General features: G+C 44.6%; 1 protein-coding gene across 2 annotated transcripts in view; it reads right to left on the reverse strand.

Moving 5' to 3' along the window:
* LOC102969546 (protein FAM169B) overlaps positions 1-20,276 on the reverse strand; it is an 88,914-nt gene that overhangs the window by 3,023 nt on the left and 65,615 nt on the right. Inside the window, exons 6-7 of one of the 2 annotated variants that reach the window (XM_042988143.1) lie at positions 8,828-9,010; positions 4,926-5,057 (exon numbers count right to left, since the gene is read on the reverse strand). In XM_042988143.1, the coding sequence (XP_042844077.1) occupies positions 4,926-5,057; positions 8,828-9,010 (315 nt within the window). The remainder of the gene's footprint in view (positions 1-4,925; positions 5,058-8,827; positions 9,011-20,276) is intronic. The other variant, XM_042988144.1, reaches the window with a different exon arrangement.

Consider the following 20,276-nt stretch of genomic DNA (forward strand, 5'->3'; position numbering starts at 1 on the left):
CAATCAAAAGATTAACAGTACAGCAGGGACCCTTCCGAAAGTACCGATCGCCACGACCCAATTCTATCCTCATGAACTTCACTGTGACACCTGCTACAGTGCCTTCTGGAGAAAAGGGAAACTTGCCAGGTTTGGGGAGACATGAAGCAATGGTTCTACTCAAGCATGTCTCCCATCAAGCTACTAAGCAGGCTCTTCCCTGCTTAGCTTCCAAGATCAGAGATTGGGAGTAGAGCCTTAGGCACTACTCAAGCATTTCTGAGCTGGAATTCTTTTCTTCCAATTATCTGGACACTAAACGGAGTTAGGCTTGCAGAGCTATTCCTAGGCCCTTCTCTTTGCTCGCTGGAATTGTTACTCACAAGAGAACCCATAATCACCCTTGTTAATTCAGCCCTCCTCCCCCTTTCCAAATCAGACCAAACTTGGAAAGGATAACTTTGCTGTCCCACTGTGTACTTCCTACATCCCAAAATCCATACGTAGAGGTAGGTGATTCGGGGGGGGGGGGGGGGGGCACTCAGATGCTTTAGGAAGAAAATAGTTTTCCAGTTGAGCTGAAAATGCAAGAAACACATTTTTTCAAATAAAAATAAATACATTATTGAAACGTTACCTATACAGGTAAATTTTAAAGTTTATTTACAGACTTTATAAATTAGCCAACTTTGGTTTGGCAAAATTGAATCCTAAGCAGTGAAAAACACCAGAGTACTTCAGGGCTCCCTTGGGAGTTTCTATATAATGCAGTAATGATTCCTCATGTACTTCTCTTTGCAAAAGTAAGCTCATAAATGAGTTCAGAGACTCAGCCTTATTCACTACTATATCCTTATCACCTCAACCAGTGGCCTGGCACTGGGAGATCCTCCATTAGAGTAATCTAGTGAATGAATGAATGAGAATGCATGAATGAATGAATGAATCAGAGAATGAAGCAGACAATTCAGTATATTCTACACTTCCTGATGTGTGAAACTATCTTTTTATGCATTACAGACAAAGCGTGCTTGGTAACTATCAAATGTTTACTTGTATTTTATTCCTAACCAATAACAGTTCAATAATTTTTAAAAATGAATGCTCTAGGGGTGTCTGGGTGGCTCAGTCGGTTAAGCGGCCGACTTCGGCTCAGGTCATGATCTCGCAGTCCGTGAGTTCGAGCCCCGCGTCGGGGTCTGTGCTGACAGCTCAGAGCCTGGAGCCTGTTTCAGATTCTGTGTCTCCCTCTCTCTGACCCTCTCCGTTCATGCTCTGTGTCTCCCTGTCTCAAAAATAAATAAATGTTAAAAAAAAAAAAATGAATGCTCTAATTTGGAAGCACGAGGATAAGAATCCGAGAAGCAACCACACAGGTAGGTCACAGTAAGTTACCATCCAGGAGTTACTACTATATGGGACGCAGTAGGTGACAATGGCCGCTAGAGGGAGCCACACAACCTTTCAAAGAGCAGCATTAGGAAAAACCCATCCAGGATGATGGTACTGCTATGCACTTCCCACCATAGCTCACGCCGCCAAATTGCTGTAACTACTGCACTATGTCATGTCCAACTCCCCCAAAAAAGCTGAGACAAGCTCAGAGCTGCAAGCATCAGATTTTTAGAAAAAGGACCCTGCCCGCCCCCCCCCCCCACCCCCGGCCCCAGCTCAGAGTTCATTCACATCTTTTTATATACATACACCGTAGCTTTAAAAATTAAATGTAGCCGCTCAATCCGTTGAGCATCTGACTTCAGCTCAGGTCATGATCTCACAGTCCGTGAGTTCGAGCCCCACATCGGGCTCTGTGCCGACAGCTCAGAGCCTGGAGCCTGCTTCAGATTCTGTGTCTCCCTCTCTCTCTGCCCCTCCCCCATTCACACTGTCTCTTTCTCAAAAATAAAATAAAAACATAAAAAAATTAAAAAATTAAATGTAAATAAAATTCTTTTCCCTGTGGATAACAATTGAATCTATTAAAAACTCACCTGGGAAGAAAGCAACGCTATAACCTAAACAATGAAAACAATGATTTTTAAAGCTGTGTGCAATTATTTCCTGCCTCCAGCCACATTTTTGTAAAAGAACACTGAACTGCCAGAGGATTCAATTTCATCTCCTCCAGTAAAGAAACTTAAGGCATGTGCAAGCTAACTGAGAAGTCACACCAGACAGAATTATGATCCTATTGGTCAAGTTTCAAAGGCTTCATATGTAACTGAGTGTAGGAAGAAAAAAAAAAAAAATTCCCACAAACTCCTTCTCTCAGAAGTTCTGAAAACGCTGTAAATATTTTCAGGGCCATTATAAGCCACAGATGTTATCAACAGGCAAGATCGTGCAAACTTTAAAAGACCTCGTCCATAAATGACGCTGCTTCAAAAAATAGATTTTGAAACCCTGGAAAGGAGCACAAGTTAATTTCCCTTTGGAACATTGTAAAACGTCCATGCCTTACTTAGAATGTAAAAAACAATTGGCTTCCCCGGGCTTCTTGCTTACAGTTCTACTGCTACAGCACATGAAACTATAGGAGCCCTCCAAAATAACAGCCAGAAATAAAGAAACAAAAGATAGAACTTGAAAAGCAGAACAATTCAAGAAAGCAACTCTAAGAATAACGGGCTGGTTAAAAACTAAAATTAAATTAAATGGCTGTGTGACATTTCCAGGCGAAAGAAGATTCCAGAACCTGCACTGTGGGGTGACCTGTGGGAAAACCTAATGGGCTAACACAGATTTCCATGAAGGCAGACAGACTGTAAACTGAGAAAATGCAGAGCATCTGGGCTAATCTGTGATTGCATTTGCAGCCCCCCACTCACCAACCTGGAAAAAACCTGAAATGTCAATGCTGACAAAATTGTTACAAGATGAAGCTGGCTGGCTGAAAACCCTCCCGACTGAATTAAAATCCTGACTGCTGGCCCTGGGGGGACACAGAAGTTGTGGGTGAAACCGGGAACTAGCCATGATTTATACAGGGAGTGAAAAGATCATAATTTAGCATTTTTTTAATTATATAGTTTTAATTATCTAATTATATCCTGATCATAACGATGACCCTTCTTCCTTCAAAGGACTCAAAGCATGCTTCTGGAACATTCCCCGTGCAAGTTCCCTCATTTGCTGTTTTAAAGAGAGAGTTGGCAAATCTCACAGTGAGTTAAAGTGACAGGTCTGGCATCTGACTTCCAGCTCAGTTTCCTGTGACCAGACCACACCAACTCTCAGCTCTTGAAATAACCCCAGCGGAATTCTCCTCCGAGGAAAGCAGTCTCCCCAATTATGCGAACACGTTCTCCCACTGCTTACCCCCCTCCAGCCTGTGCAATTTCCACATTATTTCCACATTCTGATATGCAACACTTTTTTTTTTCCTTCATTCCCAGCCAAGGAGCTGCAACATCCAAGACACAAAGGCCAAGTCCACGTGGGAGCTGCAGGCTCATTTGTGACGTTTCTTGAAAAACCCACGAAGCTGGTCAGCTTAGTGCATGGGGATCCGGGCAAGCTCCCCTTTCATTTCTAACTGTGGATGCCACAGGGCAAGTCACTTAACCGCCTCATTAGGATCACAGTCACAGCCCTACCATGGCCTCCTTCCCAGGTGCCTGGTCACCCCATTAATATCTGCAGAGATCCATTAAGCCTTCTAGCTGAAAGGCACCATAAAAGCAAAACCTATCACTGTTATCATCAATAAACTCCAAGACACTCTTCCCTGTCACGACCTAACGTAAATCAGTTACCCACGTGGAAAGCCCACGGAGGCCTAATGAGCTACCTACAGCCTGGGAAATGGCATTTGATGTTGACAGGAGCTTTCTTCCCCGGGGGCGGGGAAGGAAAGCCAGTGCTTTCACTTTGGCGGGTGAAACTTAAAACTGTTAGACCCTCCTGAGCCTCCCACCCACACACAGCACCTGCAGCCTGAAAGGGTTTGCCGGGATTCAGCCCTGCCCTCCAAGGCCCTCTCCCTGAGCACTGAGCTGAGAACCAACAGCAATGTGCAATCCATCCCGGAGTGCAATCCATCCCCGACGTGGGAGAGGAGGAAGGCACACTGTCAAAAAGCAACTTGGGGAACCAGACACAAGTGAATCTGGTCTTCCCACCCCATCTCCCCTTGGGACCCTCTGCCCGTTCTCATTGCTTGAAAACACCCTCCATCAAAACCCCGCCGGCAAACACACCGTGGTGCTATAACAACCTCAAACTGAAGACAATGCCTGTCTGTAACAGGGACTGCCCAAAAAAACACCTCCATACAGCAGCTTACTATGCTGCCAATAAAAAGGGCGGGGACAAAGTACTCATTTGCAGAACGCTGTCTCTGCAATGCTACCACTTACGTATGCCTGCCATCTCCCCCAAGGGAAGGAGGGGGTGCATGGAAGCCTTGCTCTTCAAGGTAAACCCTTGTGTGGCCTTCCAATTTTTAACCAGGTGCACACATTAGACCTCTTCTGGGTTTCAGTGATCCCTTCGAGTTATAAACAGGGAGCCACTCTGTCCCAGGGAGCTTCTGATTTAGTTAAATTGGGGGAGATCCTCATCAAAGTCCAGAAGATGTGGTTCATTCGGGAAAGGAAGGTAGACCAAGGACAAGAAGCCACGACCCCGGAGGCGCCTGGGTAGCTCAGGCGGTTGAGCGTCTGACTCTGTATCAGCTCAGGTCCTGATCCCACCATTAGTGAGATCAAGTCCCACACTGGGCTCTGAGCTGATAGTGCGCAGCCTGCTTGGGATTCTCTCCCTCCCTCTCTCTCTCTCTCTCAAAATAAATAAACATTTTAAAAAAGAAATAAACAAGAAGGCACCACCCTGGTCTCACTCCCTCCTCTGTTCTTGCAACAATAAACATAACACCTGCCCGGGCCTGACTCCATCCGTATGCATTAACCTGTGCTTCAAAGGGCACTTTGTTCAATGTGACTCACAGTCTGGAAGTCTTGACTGTTGCAGTTGAACCTTCAGCCAGATGCTGCCTCGCTGGCCCCAGGCTCCTGGGGGCTCCACCTCCCACAGGCGACCCCGCTCCTCCGGATGGGCCAACAGGAACTTCCTGCACACTGAGGATGTGCAAGAGTGAGCCAGGAAGGCCGGCCCCCTCTGCGTCTCAGGGGCGGGCACTTCCGGTTCCAGCCAAGGCCCCGCCCCACCCTGGCTCTGCTCTGTTTCTGCTCCAGGGGCACCAGTGTTTGGCCTCCTCAGCTGTCACCCCTCATGCTCCCGCTTTCACCCAACCTATCTTAGCTGGGGCCACCATAACAAAGAACCACACACTGGGGGGCTCCAACAACAGACTTCCACTGTCTCACGTGGTGGGGGCAGGAAGTCCCACGGCCAGGCATGGGCAAAGGCTTGCAGATGGCTGCCTTCCCACAGTGGCATCGCATGACCTTCCCTCTGCACCCATCCGTGTCCCAGGCTCCTCTTTTATAAATAAGAACCACTTCTTAAGAATCTATTGGATCAGGGCCCCACTCCTATGACCTCATTAAATTCTAACTGCCTCTTTAAAGGCCCCACCTCCACGTATAGTCACATGGAGGGTAAGCTTTCAACATAAGACTTCGGGGGACCCAATTCAGCCCTTAACATCCCCCCCCAACACTGTCCTCTCCTCGGGCACTGTCCCTCCTTACCCTGAACCTCCCCAGCCCTCCTCTCCCACAGAACTTGCAGCTCATCCTCTGCAGATGCCTTGATTCCAGTCACCTCAAGGCTCAAAGACTTCTATGTCCTCATTCACAGGGTGAGAATTTTCTCCGGGCATTGCCCCAAGCCCAGCCAAATGAGTAGCTGCTCCTGGTCCCGCAGGTGCCCATGGGGACCCCGTCGGGCCCTCCCCTAATACGTCCCAGCCGGGGGCAACAGCACAGATGGAAACCTCCAGAGGGTGAAACTAAGTATTCGGAAAGTGTAAGCCAAACTAGCAGAGTGCTAGATAGAATGTTCTGCTCTCCTATCTTGACAAATATAACTTCATAACAACAGGGAAAGCCAGTTTCAAATTTAGAATTCTTGGACTCCTTGGAGTTTTGCACCAGAATGTGGCAATACTGAGGGAGCTGCCCCCACCCCCCGACAGACGGCCCACCCGCTTCTCCTTCTACCCCAGCCCCACACACGTACACAGCAAGGGGCCTGTGAACGCAAATGTGAACACCACGCCCACACTCCACCCACATCCCACCAACGCCTGTCCCTAGGGTCTAAAGATATGCAAACTGGTGGCATGGTCCACCCTTACGTGCAGACCCAAGGATGGAGTCCACTCGGGCCCTCACGCCACTGGCAGGAATCCAGGGGTCCTGGTACCCTGAGTCAGCTTAGAAGGAGAGGTCTGGACCCAGGAAGGACGATACTCTTGGGCCCAAGACTCCTCACACCACGGAGAGAAACGCAGCTGCAAGAGGGCTTTAAAGCATAGGGCTCTGGCCTGTCCTTTGAATGCAAGAAGGAATCCTACTGGTCATGGGGCGCCTGGGTGGCTCAGTCAATTAAGCGTCTGACTTCAGCTCAGGTCATGATCTCACGGTCCGTGAGTTTGAGCCCCACGTCGGGCTCTGTGCTGACAGCTCGGAGCCTGGAGCCTGCTTCAGATTCTGTCTCCCTCTCTCTCTGCCCCTCCCCCACTCGTTCACTGTCTGTCTCCCAAAAATAAAAACATTAAAAAAAAAAAAAAGCCAGTCAGTAAAGTGTGCAGGTGGCACACACCTGAACCCAGTCCTGAACCTCCAGCTGCTTCGTTCTCCACGTTCTACCTGTTCACATACATGCCCAGGTACAGTCAGGGGTGACGTAAAAGCCTGAGGCCCCAACATCCTCAGCTGGGCAGCTCAAACCCCCAAGACACGACGCGTGCTTCAGAATCAGCACGTTCTTATTTTCTTTCTCTATGGGGCAGAGATATAGAAAAGGGAAAAGCAGGGGGGTGCCTGGGTGACTCAGTCGGTTAGGCATCCAACTTCAGCTCAGGTCATGATCTCAGAGTTTGTGGGCTTGAGCCCCGCGTCAGGATCTGCGCTGACAACTCAGCCTGGAGCCTGCTTCGGACTCTGTGTCTCCCTCTCTCTCTCTGCCCCTCCCCCACTCGCATTCTGCATCTCTCAAAAATAAATAAACATTTAAAAAAAGAAAGAAAGAAAAAGGAGAGCAGGGATCCACAAGACCCTGCAAGGGTACCTGCAGTGCTGGCTCTGGGGCGCCCTCCCCCCTCCGTGGAGACTGATACTTCCCTAGGGAAACCTGAGGTGGCCACATTGAGAGGCCAATGCACTCAAACCAAGGTCTCCGAGCTGACGCAAAAATTAGGAGAGAGAGAGGACAGGCATGTGGTTCTGGAACTTTGCAACACCTCAAAGTGAGCAACACAGTACAGGAATCCTGGAATGCTCTTTGCAGAAATTCAAGGCTCTTCAGAGTTTAATTATAGACCATGAGTTTGGAAATATAAAGAAATGACTAAACCTACTTGAAAATATGTTTTCACCTGCTTTTCTTAGGACTTTAGAGCAACAGAACTTTCCTTACCTTCCCTACGTTTTCTCTCTTATCTCTTGATCTCCCCACACAATAACGGTCCTGGAAACTCAGTACTAAGGACCCCAAAACATCTGTATGACAAGAAGTGAAACAGTACCCAGGGTGGAAGGGGTGTACTTCACAGCAGGGGTGTGGGGAACCTAGAGAGATGCTCACCAGAACCTGCCCCCCTTACGTACTTGGAACGTAATGTTTAACACCAGGGTTTGTTTCATTTCCTCTGAAAAAAATATACATATAAGGATTTCTCTTCCAGAACGTGAAAAGGGATTGTGATAGCTCATTTTAAGTGTCAACTTGACTGAGCCAGGGGGTGCCCAGATATTTGGTCAGACATTATTCGGGGTGTGTCCGTGAAGGTGTTTGGGATGAGATGAACATTTGAATCAACAGACTGAGTAAAGCAGATTGCCTTCCCTCATGTGGGTGGGCCTCATCCAATCAGTTGAAGGCCTGAATATAGAGGGAAAAGGCTGACCCTCCCACAAGTAAGAGGGAACTCCTGCCTGTCTGGTGAGCTGGGACATGGGTCTTTTGCTGCCTTTGGATTTGACCCAAAAACTTTTTGTTGGCTTTTCTTGGGTCTGGAGCCTGGCAGAATTTGCACCGTTATGACACCATTGGCTGTCCTGAGTCTCCAGCTTGCTAACTGCAGATCTTGGGAGTCTCAGTCTCCACACCATGTGAGCCAATTCCTTATAATAAATCTCTCTCTCTCTCTCGTGTGTGTGTGTGTATGTGTGTGTGTGTGTGTGTGTATACCCTATTGGTTCTGTTTCTCTGGAGAACCTTGACCAGTACGGGGACTCAGTAGGGTAAGAATGGAAGAAGGGGACTGTCTTCCGCAGCAAGAGCTACGAGGTACTTGGGGGCTCAGTGCAGTCAGAGCTTGCCTTTGCACTCCAGCTGCCCTCCCAGACAAAGCTCCTGGGCTCCCTTTCAGCGTCTAGCTGAAAGGACTAAGTCATGGGCTCTAAGCATCAAGTGAAACCACAAAGGCCCTCTAGGCGCCCAGCAGGTGCACTTCTCTGGATTCTGCTTCTCTCTGATGCCATGTTTTTTATTATTTCTAAATCCAGTTATTTCTAGGGCTGGGAAAGGCTCCCCCCCACCCCCCAGTGCCACAGCATAAAGTCTCATCTGTGCTGAAGCAATGGGAGATTTCTCAGGAGGAAGAGAAAACCCACACGCAGAGAGTGTCAAGGAACCTGCCTCCCCGGAACCACCTAGAACTCACGTGTTATCCATCACCGTTGCCCATACGTTTCCGCCTGACACAAAGCGGGTTTACCTTTGAACATGGCGGGAGAAATCGGCCAACTGACGCCCAGAGCCTCGTCCTCACGGAACGTCTCACAGAAGTCCTGCAGCATGGCTGTGCCCAGGCCCTGGCGGCGGTAAGTCCTCCTGACAAACACGGTGTCGAAGACGGGAAGCAGGTAGCATGCACCCGGGCCAACACCACACAGGCTTCCTGCAGGGAAAGGAAGAGACAGGCGCCGTCCCAGGCTTGCACCAAGCTGCCAGGACCCTGTGCGACTCCCACACAGCTGGGTCACTGGTACCACCTAGAAGAGCTCACATCACTAAGACAAAAGAGCAGATCATCCCAAACCACCAGTTCTCCAGCCGACTGACCAGCCCACGTTATTGATCACGAGGAGTGCAGCCCCCAGACTACTGTACCAAAATGAAAAGCAAACGCAGGTGCATGTGCCATTCACGCACCCAAGACCCTCAGATGCCGCCCGCACTGTGCAGAGTTCACAGAGACACTGGAAGCCAATGAGGGGCATCTGGACACCAAGGTTTTCCGTGAACCCAAGGGATATGGGCTGGGAGACCCACCCAACACATCTCTAGGGCATGGACTTGTTTCAGTAACTCTAACAAGCAGTCATCATATCCAATTAAGACAGAGTGCATTTAGGGGCACCTGGGTGGCTCAGTCGGTTAAGCATCCGACTTCAGCTCAGGTCATGATCTCACGGTCTGTGAGTTTGAGCCCCGCGTCAGGCTCTGTGCTGACAGCTCAGAGCCTGGAGCCTGCTTCGGATTCTGTGTCTCCCTCTCTCTCTATTCCTCCCCTGCTTGCTCTCTCTCTCTCTCTCTCTCTTAAAAATAAAGATTAAAAAAAAAAAAAAGACAATGTGCATTTACCCCAAGCAGACTAAGTCCTGCCTCCCCTACAACATCAGTGACCTTGCTATAGCAGAGCAAGAGGGGCCACAGTTGGCACCCTTCCCACCTTTCCACCCTGAACTGAACTTCACTGCAACCAGCACCAATACCAGCACAGTTGCTGTTTCTGCAAAAGGAACTTGGCCTTGGCCTTGCAAGTTCACCTGCGTTGTCACCCTAACCAGAAAATCAATGCTACACAGAGCCTACTACATCACCTGTCTTACTTCCAAACGTACAGATGCCTGCACCCTAGATGCATGAAAACCCAGGAAAAGAAGTATGGAGCATATTCAGCTCCTATTGGAAGAAGTTTTTGTCCCTGTCAAGAATCAGATGGTGGGTAATTTCCCAAGCGAAAAAACTGACTCCGATTCTGATCAGCCAGACTGAGTTGCAGGGATACATGCTACTGTAGTGAACTGCTTGCAAAAAATGAGCACAATTATTCCCCTTCCTATATCCACATCACATTACATGTGATTCTGAAGCACCTCCCATCAAAAATGGGGCCTGGCTTCATGGGGTCCAGTGCCCCTCTACTATTCTTTCTCAGATCCCTGCTACTCACTCTAAGAACACAACTGGACTAGCCTGCCACCGTAACAGAAACATGGCCTGGGCACCCTTGTGGTCCCAGCAAACATCTAGCCAGTCCCACGGAGCAGAGCCACCTATACCACCCATCCCACCCAGCTGAGCCTCAGCAAAACTGTCATCCAAAAGAATGGTGAGCTGAACAGTTGATTTTGTGCCAAAAATGAATGAAGAAGTAATCTGAGGCCAGTGATCAACACCACCCAATTCACTTGGGATGGTTAAGTATAAAGTATTTGAATTTCACCCTCAATGTTCCTGAAATGACAGTACAAACTTAGGTTGGAATTCTGTAGTTGCCAACTTTTATATTGAGGAGAACAACATTCCCCAAATGGTAGTCTTCCAAAGCTGAGAAACATTAAAATTACATAAAGATACAATTCCTTTAAAAAAAAAAAAAAAAGAGTCAAGGGTTGCCTGGGTGGCTCAGTCGGTTGGGCGTCTGACTTCGGCTCAGGTCATGATCTCACAGTTCGTGAGTTCGAACCCCACGTCGGGCTCTGTGCTGACAGCTCAGAGCCTGGAGCCTGCTTCGGATTCTGTGTCTCATTCTCTCTCTGCCTCTCGCCACTTGTGCTCTGTCTCTCTCTGTCTCTCAAAAATAAATAAATGTAAAAACAATTTTAAAAAAAAGAGTCAATATTGGGGCGCCTGGGTGGCTCAGTCAGTTGAGCCTCCGACTTCAGCTCAGGTCACGATCTCACAGTCTGTGAGTTCGAGCCCCGCAACGGGCTCTGTGCTGACAGCTCAGAGCCCGGAGCCTGCTTCAGATTCTGTGTCTCCCTCTCTCTCTGACCCTCCCCTGTTCATGCTCTGTCTCTCTCTATCTCAAAAATAAATATTTAAAAAAATTTTTTCAAATAAATAAAAATAATAAAAATAAAAAAGAGTCAAGGGGCGCCTGGGTGGCTCAGTCGGTTGAGCGTCCGACTTCGGCTCATGATCTCACGGTCTGTGAGTTTGAGCCCCGCGTTGGGCTCTGTGCTGACAGCTCAGAGCCTGGAGCCTGCTTCGGATTCTGTGTCTCCCTCTCTCTCTTCCCCTCCCCTGCTCATGCTCTGTCTCTCTCTGTCTCAAAAATAAAAACATTAAAAAAAAAGAGTCAATATTTAGGGATATATTTAATAAAAGGAACATAAGCCTTGAATACTGAAAAACTACAAAACATGGTTAAGGGAAATTAAAGAAAAGGTAATAAGTGGAGAAATACCATGTTCATGGATTGGATGACTCAATACTGTTAAGATGGCAGTTCTTCCCAAACTGATCTGTAAGTTCGACACCAGTCCTATCAAAATCCCAGCAGGCATTTTTGTGGACATTGGCAAGCTGATACTGAAACTGACACGAAATGCAAAGTCTCTACAGTAAGCAACCCAGTTTTGAAAAAGAGCAAAGTTGGAGATTTTACACTACCCAATTTCAAGGTTTCTTATAAAATCAAGGCAATCAAGTCAGTGGGATACAGGTGTAAGGACAGGCATGTGTATCAATGGAACAGAAATGAGTCAAGAAATAAATTCTTATACTTTTAATTTCAACGATGTTGCCCTTTTCCAATGAGAAGACAGTCTTTTCAACAAATTGTGGTGGTATGACTGGATGTCCATAAGCCAAGAACAAAAAAAACAAACAACAAAAAAAAAAAACCAGGAAGAAGAAGCTGGAACACAACAGCCAGTCCAGAATTAGACCCACACAAATATAGTCAACTGATCTTTGACAAAGGAGCAAAGTAAAGTCAGTGAAGAAAGGACAGTCTCAATAAGTGACACCGGACAACTGGATATCCACATGGAAAAAAAAAAAAACAATCTACACACACACCTTAAATACTTCAAAATTTTTAACTTAAAATGAATCACAGCATAAATGTAAAATGCAAAACTACAAAACTCCTAGAAAATACACAAGAGAATATCCAGATGACCTTGGGTTTTGTAACATATTTTTTACATACAACACGAAAGGCATGATCCAGGAGAGAAAAAACTGGCAAGCTGAATTTCATTAAAATTAAAATTTGCTGGGGCACCGGGGTGGCTCCGTTGGTTAAGCATCCGACTCTTGATTTCAGCCCAGGTCATGATCTCATGGTTTGTGAGTTCGAGCCCCGCATCAGGCTCTCTAGTGTCAGTGCTGAGTCTGCTTCAGATCCTCTGTCTCACTCTCTCTCTGCCCCTCTCCCACTCTCACTCTCCCTCTCTCAAAAATAAATAGTGCACTTATTTAAAAAAATAAAATAAAATTTGCTGCTCAAATTTTTGACATGTGAAAGACGATGTCAAAAGAATGAAAAGACAAGGCACAAACTGGGAAAAAATATTTGCAAAAGGCACATTGTCTGATAAAGGACTGTTATCCAAAACATATGAAGAGCTTTTAAAACTCAACAATAAGAAAACAAACAACGTGATTTAAAAGTGAGCCAAAAATCTTAATAGATACCTCATCAACAAAGCTATTACATATGGCAGGTAAGGATATCAAAAGATGCTCCACATCATATGTCATCAGGCAAATGCAAATTAAAACAATGAGATATCACTGCACACCTACCAGAATGGCCAAAACCCAAAACACTGTCAACACCAAATGCTGCTAAGGATGTGGAGCAATGGGAACTCTCATTCGTTGCTGGTGGGAATGCAAAGTGGTACAGCAACCCTGGATGAGTTTGGTGGTTTTACAAAAGCAAACAGAACTTGTTCCATACGATCCTTCAATTGTGCCCCTTGATATTTATCTGAAGGAGTTGAGAACCTGCACATGAACTTCATGGCACCTATATTCATAATGGCCAAAAACTGGAAGCAACCAAGATATCCTTCAATATGTGAATGGATAAATAAACTATGACACATCCAGATAATGGAATATGATTCCATGCCGAAAAGAAATAAGCTATCAAGCAAAAAAAAAAAAAAAAAGACATGGGGAAACCTTAAGGCATATTACTTAAGGAAAAGTCCCAATCTGAAAAAGTCTCCATACCGTACAATTACACCAGTTATATGACATTCTGGAAAAGGCAACACTATGAAGGCAGCAAAAAGATCAGTGGTTGTTAAGAGGCTGTGGGGAGGGAGCAATGAATAGGGGGAGCATGGGGGTTTTCAGGGCAATGACGCTTGTACGACGCTACAAGGATAGAGAAATGTCCTTCTGCATTTGTCAAAACCCATAGAATATACAACATAAGGAATGAAGACTAATGTAAACTATGGGCTTTAGTTAATAATAATGTATTCTTATGGACTGAATGGCGTCTCTTACATTGAAGCCCAACCCCGAGTACCTCAGAATGTGACTGTATCTGGAGACACAGACTTTACGAGATAATGAAGTTGGGGCACCTGGGTGCCTTGGTCAGTTAAGCATCCAACTTCGGCTCAGGTCATGATCTCACAGTTCATGAGTTCGAGCCCCGCATTGGGCTCTATGCTGACAGCTCAGAGCCTGGAGCCTGCTTTGAATTCTGTGTCTCCCTCTCTCTCTGCTCTTCCCCACTCATGCTCTGTCTCTCTCTCCTTCAAAAACAAATAAAAACATTAAAAAAATTTTTTTAAAGAGGTCATTACCTCTTAAAGTTAAAGCAAGGTCTTTTGAGTGAGCTCTCATCCAATTTGACCGGCGTCTTTATAAGAAGAGGAAATTTGGACATGCAGAGAGATGTGCACACATAGAGGAACGACCGTGTGAGGACACAGCAAGGAAATGGCCACCTACAAGCTAAGGAGGGAGGCTTCAGAAGAAACCAAACCTGCCAACACCTTGATCTTGGACTTCCAGCCTCAAGAACTGTGAGAAAATTACTTTCTATTGTTTGAGCCACCCAGTCTGTGGTATTTGGTTATGGTAGTCTAGCCAACTAATACATGCACCAATATTAGCTTATGAATTGTAACCAATGCATCACAATATGTTAATAATAGAGGAAGTGTGTGTGTGTGTGTGTGTGTGTGTGTGTGTGTGTGTGTATGTGTGTGTGGAGGAGGGTGGGGGATATGGGAGAACTCTGTACTTTCTCAATTTTCCTGTAAACCTAAAACTGCTCTTAAAAAAAGCCTATTAATGTTTTTAATGTACTAGGTATTTTTAAAAATTAAGTTGGATGCTTACCTCATATCACAAAAATTAATTCAAGATGGATCTAGGCATAAATATAAGTTAAAACTATACAGCTTCAGGGGTGCCTGCGTGGCTCAGTTGGTTAAGCATCCAACTCGGTTTCAGCTCAGGTCATGATCTCACATTTTGTGGGATCGAGCCCCATGTCAGCACGGAGCTTGCTTGGGATTTTCGCCCTGTCTCTCTGTCCCTCCCCTGCTCACTCATTCTCTCTCTCTCTCTCTCTCAAAATAAATAAATAAACTTTAAAAAACTATAAAGCTTTCAGAAGAAAATAATAAAGAAAATCGTCACAGAGTTCTGAGGGAGCCAGAGAGTTCTTAAATTCAATACCAGAAGCACAATCAATTGACAAATCTGATTTCATCGAAATTCACTTTTGTACTTCAAAGGAAACTGTAGGGAAGTGTTTACGAATCACATTTCTGATAAAAAAAAAAAAAAGACATATCCAGACTATATAAAGAACAGTTACAATTCAACAAAAAGAAAACAACCAATTAAAAATGGACACATGAAACACTACAGTTTCAGGGATCATTTAAGTCTCTCGGAACATGCAGAGTAGCCTTGATCAGTGACAACCAAGGAAATTATTTGCTGAGAACACTTGCATTTGGTTTAGGACTTCAGATCGGTGGCCATTTGCTGGAGAGTACAAGGAAAACATTGAATTCCTGAAGCTACTTAGAATCAGATGCCTTTATGTTCAGGGATAGGTAACTCTTACCTAACCGAGTTGAATGTTTGTTTCAGTGCCATATGGAATAACGACTCTCAGTGGCTTTCCCCCCTCCCCCATTTTTTTTTTCTGGAAACATGTGAGACACAATGTCTGCTGTTCCCAGCTATCTTTCTTGGCTCCTTTTGGTCATTCTCTCAATGTGCATTAAGTTCTTCTATCAACCACCATTAAGGTCTGGTACATCAACACTAAAAACTGATCACTGTAGAAAGGAAAAACCCGTTGCAAGTTTAACCTTAACATGTTTGAAAGTCTGAAAGCAGAACTTGCCTTGTAAGTTAAGTAAGTGAGTAAATAAATAAATAAATAAATAAGTAAGAACGGACTGATGATCTGAATAGATACTTCTTCAAAGAAGACAAATGGTTAACAATCAGGGGAAAGATACTCAACATCATTAGCCATTAGGAAAATGAAAATGAAAACCACAATGAAATGCTACTTTTGACCTACCATAAAAATGGCTATAATCAAAAAGACAAGCAATAATAAGTGGTGACAAGATGTGGAGAAATTGAAACTGTCACATAATGTGGATGGGAATGTATAATGGTAAGGCCACTTGGTCAAATAATTTGACAGTTTCTTAAAGTTAAACATACGCTTATCAAATGAACCACCAATTCTATTCCTGGGAACCTAATACATGCTACAATTTGGATGAACCTCAAAAACATTAAGTAAAAGAAGCCAGACACAAAAGACCACATATTGTATCATTCCATCTAGATGAAATGTCCAGGAAACACAAATTGATGGAGACGGAGAGCAGATAGGGGATTGCCTAGAGCTGGGATGGAAACACAGATTGACAGTGAACAGGCTACTTTCTGGGGTAATGGAAATATCCAAAATCTGGATGGTGGTGATGGTTACACAACTCTCTAAATTTTTTAGAAATCACTTACCATCGGCAAATTTTACGGGGTGTAAAAGTATCCATCTATGAAACTGATGTTTAAAAGATACAATGATAGGCACCTGGGTGGTTCAGTCGGTTAAGCATCCAACTTCAGCTCAGGTCATGATCTCATGGTTCATAGGCTCGAGCCCCACATCAGGCTCTGTGCTGACAGCTCAGAGCCTGGAGCCTGCTTCGGATTCTGTCTCCCTCTCTCTCTTCCCCTCCCCTGCTCGCGGTCTGTCTCACTCTCTCAAAAATAAATTAACATTAAAAACATTAAAAAAATAAAAAATAAAAGATACAATGAATTGTATTTAAAATTATATGGAGTTACATGAAAAGGATACAATCAAGTGTAGAAAGAGAAAAATAGTAACCTTACAGTGGAGAAACCCATCAGATACCCCCTTCAGTGATCAAGGTGAACATCGCCAACAGTAATGTAGGTATCATGTGCCTTCATGTTTGATGTGAGCATGTGAGGACAAGGACACTTCACTTTCCCCCAAACTCATATCCTAGGATAATCATGCGAAAATATCAGACAGATCTAAGTTAAGGAACATTCCACAAATCCCCTGACCAGTACTCCTCAAATGTGTGCAGGTCATGAAAGACAAGGAGACCCAAGAAATGGTTACAGATTAAAGGAGGAAACTAAGGAGGTACGAAAAATATAGGCAAGGTGGTATCCTGGATCAGACCCCATAAGAGAAAAAGGGCATTGCTGAAAAATTAACCAATGTAAAAAAAAAAAATTAACCAATGTTAATTGGTTACTATACTGTGGTTACTGTGGTTACATAAGATGTTACCAGCAAGGGGAGGTAGGAAAAGGGTATTTAATAGGAACTCTCTGAACTAATCTTTACAACTCTTCCATAAATCTAAAATTATTTCAAAATGAAAAGCTGGGGGAGACTAGGGGGCAGAAGAAACAAAAGCACTCCAACAGCTCTTTCTAAAGGCCAATCACACCTTCAGGCCAGTCAAATAAAATCTTTCTTCTAACATCAATTCCCAAAGCCAAAGAATTGGCTTGGGTTGGCTTGGCTTGGCTTGGCTTGGCATGGGGCACAGGCAATGAGCTTGCTGTAGGCCAATGAACTCTCCACTCATAATCAGAGTATGAAGTCCAAGGAAATCATGCCACATAACATGGAATGGTTGGTAAGAACCCCAGCAGTGATTTTATTCATTCTACCCATTTTACAGACATGACAGCTAACAGGGTCAAGAAAGGTGAAAACACACACACACACACACACACACACACACACACACACACACACAAAGGGCTTGGCTCCTTTCTGTCAGTAACAATTGCCCAACTACCTCTCCTCAGCTCACAAAGAGTCTATTGATCCCACAGCAAATTCAGACCAACCCACACCACCAAAGTAACTGATGGCAGAACAGAGTCAAGAACCAAGACCTCTGGTGTCCCCTTCCTTCCTTCTGGCTGCTCCATGTCCAAAACTGCCTTCAATGGCTACACAAGTTGTCTATACCTAACAACACTTAGAAGAGTAAAGCATATTCCAGATGGGCACTGTTCAAAATTGGAATAAAGATGCTCTCTCTCAGGCAAGTTTAAATATCCAGAAAGGTCTTTTACCTGAGGATAACTGGTCCTGAAAAAAAAGGTCATGGGAACAGATCCATTGAGTCCACAATTCATAGTAAATGGTGGGAGTAACAAAACAAAACAAGACAAACAAAAAAACTATGGTAAAGCACAAACCAGTCAGAATGACCAACCCAGGGACGACCAGGTGCCTTAGTCGGCTGGGCTTCAGACTCTCGATCTCGCTTCAGGTCATGATCTCACATTTCATGGGCTCAAGCCCCATGGTGGGCTCTACGCTGACAGCATGAAGCCTGCTTGGAATTCTCTCTCCCTCTCTCTCTGTCCCTACCCCATTCATGCCCTCTCTCTCTCAAAATAAATAAGTAAACTTAAAAAAAAAAAAAGAATGGCCAACCCAATTGGCTAAAATGGCAGTAGGATGAGATTATTTTAACCATAAATGCTGACAGGAAAAAAAAAAAACAAAACAAGAAAAGATGAAAATTAACAAGCCAAGCATCAGAATTTAAAAGGTTAGAAGAGAAGAGAAGAGAGACCCAAAGAAAATAAAGGGAAGGAGACAAGGAGGATAGAAATTTATAAAATAGAACACAAAAATATAACACGAACTATTAAAAAAAAAAAAGAGTTGCTAAAGTAAGAAAAAATGAATACCCCATACATAAAGCACATCAGGAATTAAAATAGATATCACTATGGATGTGGCAGAAATTTCGAAGGTAAGAGAATACAATAAATAACTATGCCAATAAACTTAAAAAGAGAGGAAAAGGACAAATTCCTAGGATAAAACAACCCACCAAAACTGACTAAAAAAAAAAAAAAAAAAAAAAAAAGAAACCAGATAAACTAACCTGTCCTATGAGCATTGAAAACATGGAATCAGAAGTTTCAACCTCTCCCACACTGAACACACCAGGCCAGGTGGCTTTAACTTCTATCTTAGGTTGGTAGAACTTCTTACCAACCTTCCAGAGGAAAGCCTTCCAGAGAACAAAGAGAGAATATTCTCCAGCCTCATCTATGAGTATAGTACAACTTTTTAAGGAAAAAGAAAGAATGGCCAAGGATAGGAAAAATAACAGTAATTCTTGAACATAAAATAAAAAAGCTTAACCCAGTATTAACAAACTGAATTCAACAGGGTACACAAAGTTAACTTAGATCGCTAAGTAAGGGGCTGGATTCTCTGCTCACCACCCTGGCTGTTCCTGAAGATATGCATGACCGGTAAGGTATCTATGATGAAACCATGACCAAGGGGCATGAACTAACACTGCACATAATGATGACTTTACCTTCAACAGCCTGGGAGGACCTGAAGAAGATACCTCTGAGAGAAGGAGACAAAACCTAACAGACTGAACGATGTGAAGCCAACAGACTGTCCACTAAAAATACACACCCAACAAAACACAGAAAAAAGACCAGGAGGGTTACTTCACAAAGACAGGAGTGAATTCTTGGAATACCTAAGACAGAATTCACAGATGGTGCACCATGGGCAAATGACAGCAACAGGCAGCCAGAAAGTAATGGAAGAAACTGTATCTGCTTCAAAGAGAGAGATTTGTCAGAAGGAAGATATAACAGGCAGGTGGCAAGACAACAGTCACAGTGTATCCCCACTGCCGGCTGTTTTTGAGAACTGAGATCTGGGCACCAGGAAAGTAATGATGTGGGGCCGCAAGGCACAAAATAACCAAGTGCCTGGCCAAAAGCAATGCTGCTCTTGGTGCATTTCCTTTTGCAAAGTAGCATTTGTGGGGGCTATGAAGCATCTGCCCAGGTCTGTCCTGTTAAACATAAGAAAATCTGTATCCGGGGCGCCTGGGTAGCTCAGCTGGTTAAGCATCCAACTTTGGCTCAGGTCATGATCTCACAGTTCATGAGTTCGAGCCCCATGTCTGGCTTTTCACTGACAGTGCAGAGCCTGCTTGGGATTCTCGCTCCTTCTCTCTCTCTCTCTCTCTGCCCCTCCCCCACTCTCTGTCTCCCTCTCTCTCTCTCAAAATAAATAAATTTTTAAATAAAAAAATAAATAAACTTAAAAAAATCTGTATCAGTAATTCACCTCCTTTATAGATTACAGGAGAAAGAACCACTCCAGTTCAACATTACGCTGGACCCTGCACATTATCCATTCCATATGGCATAAAATACAGAAAAATGATAAAAGCAAAAGAAACTACCGAGAAATTATAAAACTAAGAGGGAAAGTTTCACAAGGTCAGCGGACGTAAGACCAACACGTAAGATGGAGGTGGCATTTCTATCTACGAACAACAATCAGAAAATAGGCTTTAAAATAAGATGATATTTTGTAGCCACAGGATCAGCAACCACAACAAACCTGGACAATACCAATGCTGATAAAGACGTGAAGAAACAAAAACTTTTTGCAGGTGACGGCATACATGCGTACAGCCATTCTGGAAGACAGCTATGCGCCCCGTGGGGAAGCGGAGGGTATGACTCACCTACAGCTAGCAGTTCCTCTCGTAGGTATACACCCTCAAGCAGCGTCGATCGAATATTTTCTCATTATCACCAACCTAACGAGCCTTCAAAGACATTTCCTCCTAATC

This window comes from Panthera tigris, chromosome B3 (genome assembly GCF_018350195.1).
Source record: "Panthera tigris isolate Pti1 chromosome B3, P.tigris_Pti1_mat1.1, whole genome shotgun sequence".
NCBI classification, from domain to species: Eukaryota; Metazoa; Chordata; class Mammalia; order Carnivora; family Felidae; genus Panthera; species Panthera tigris.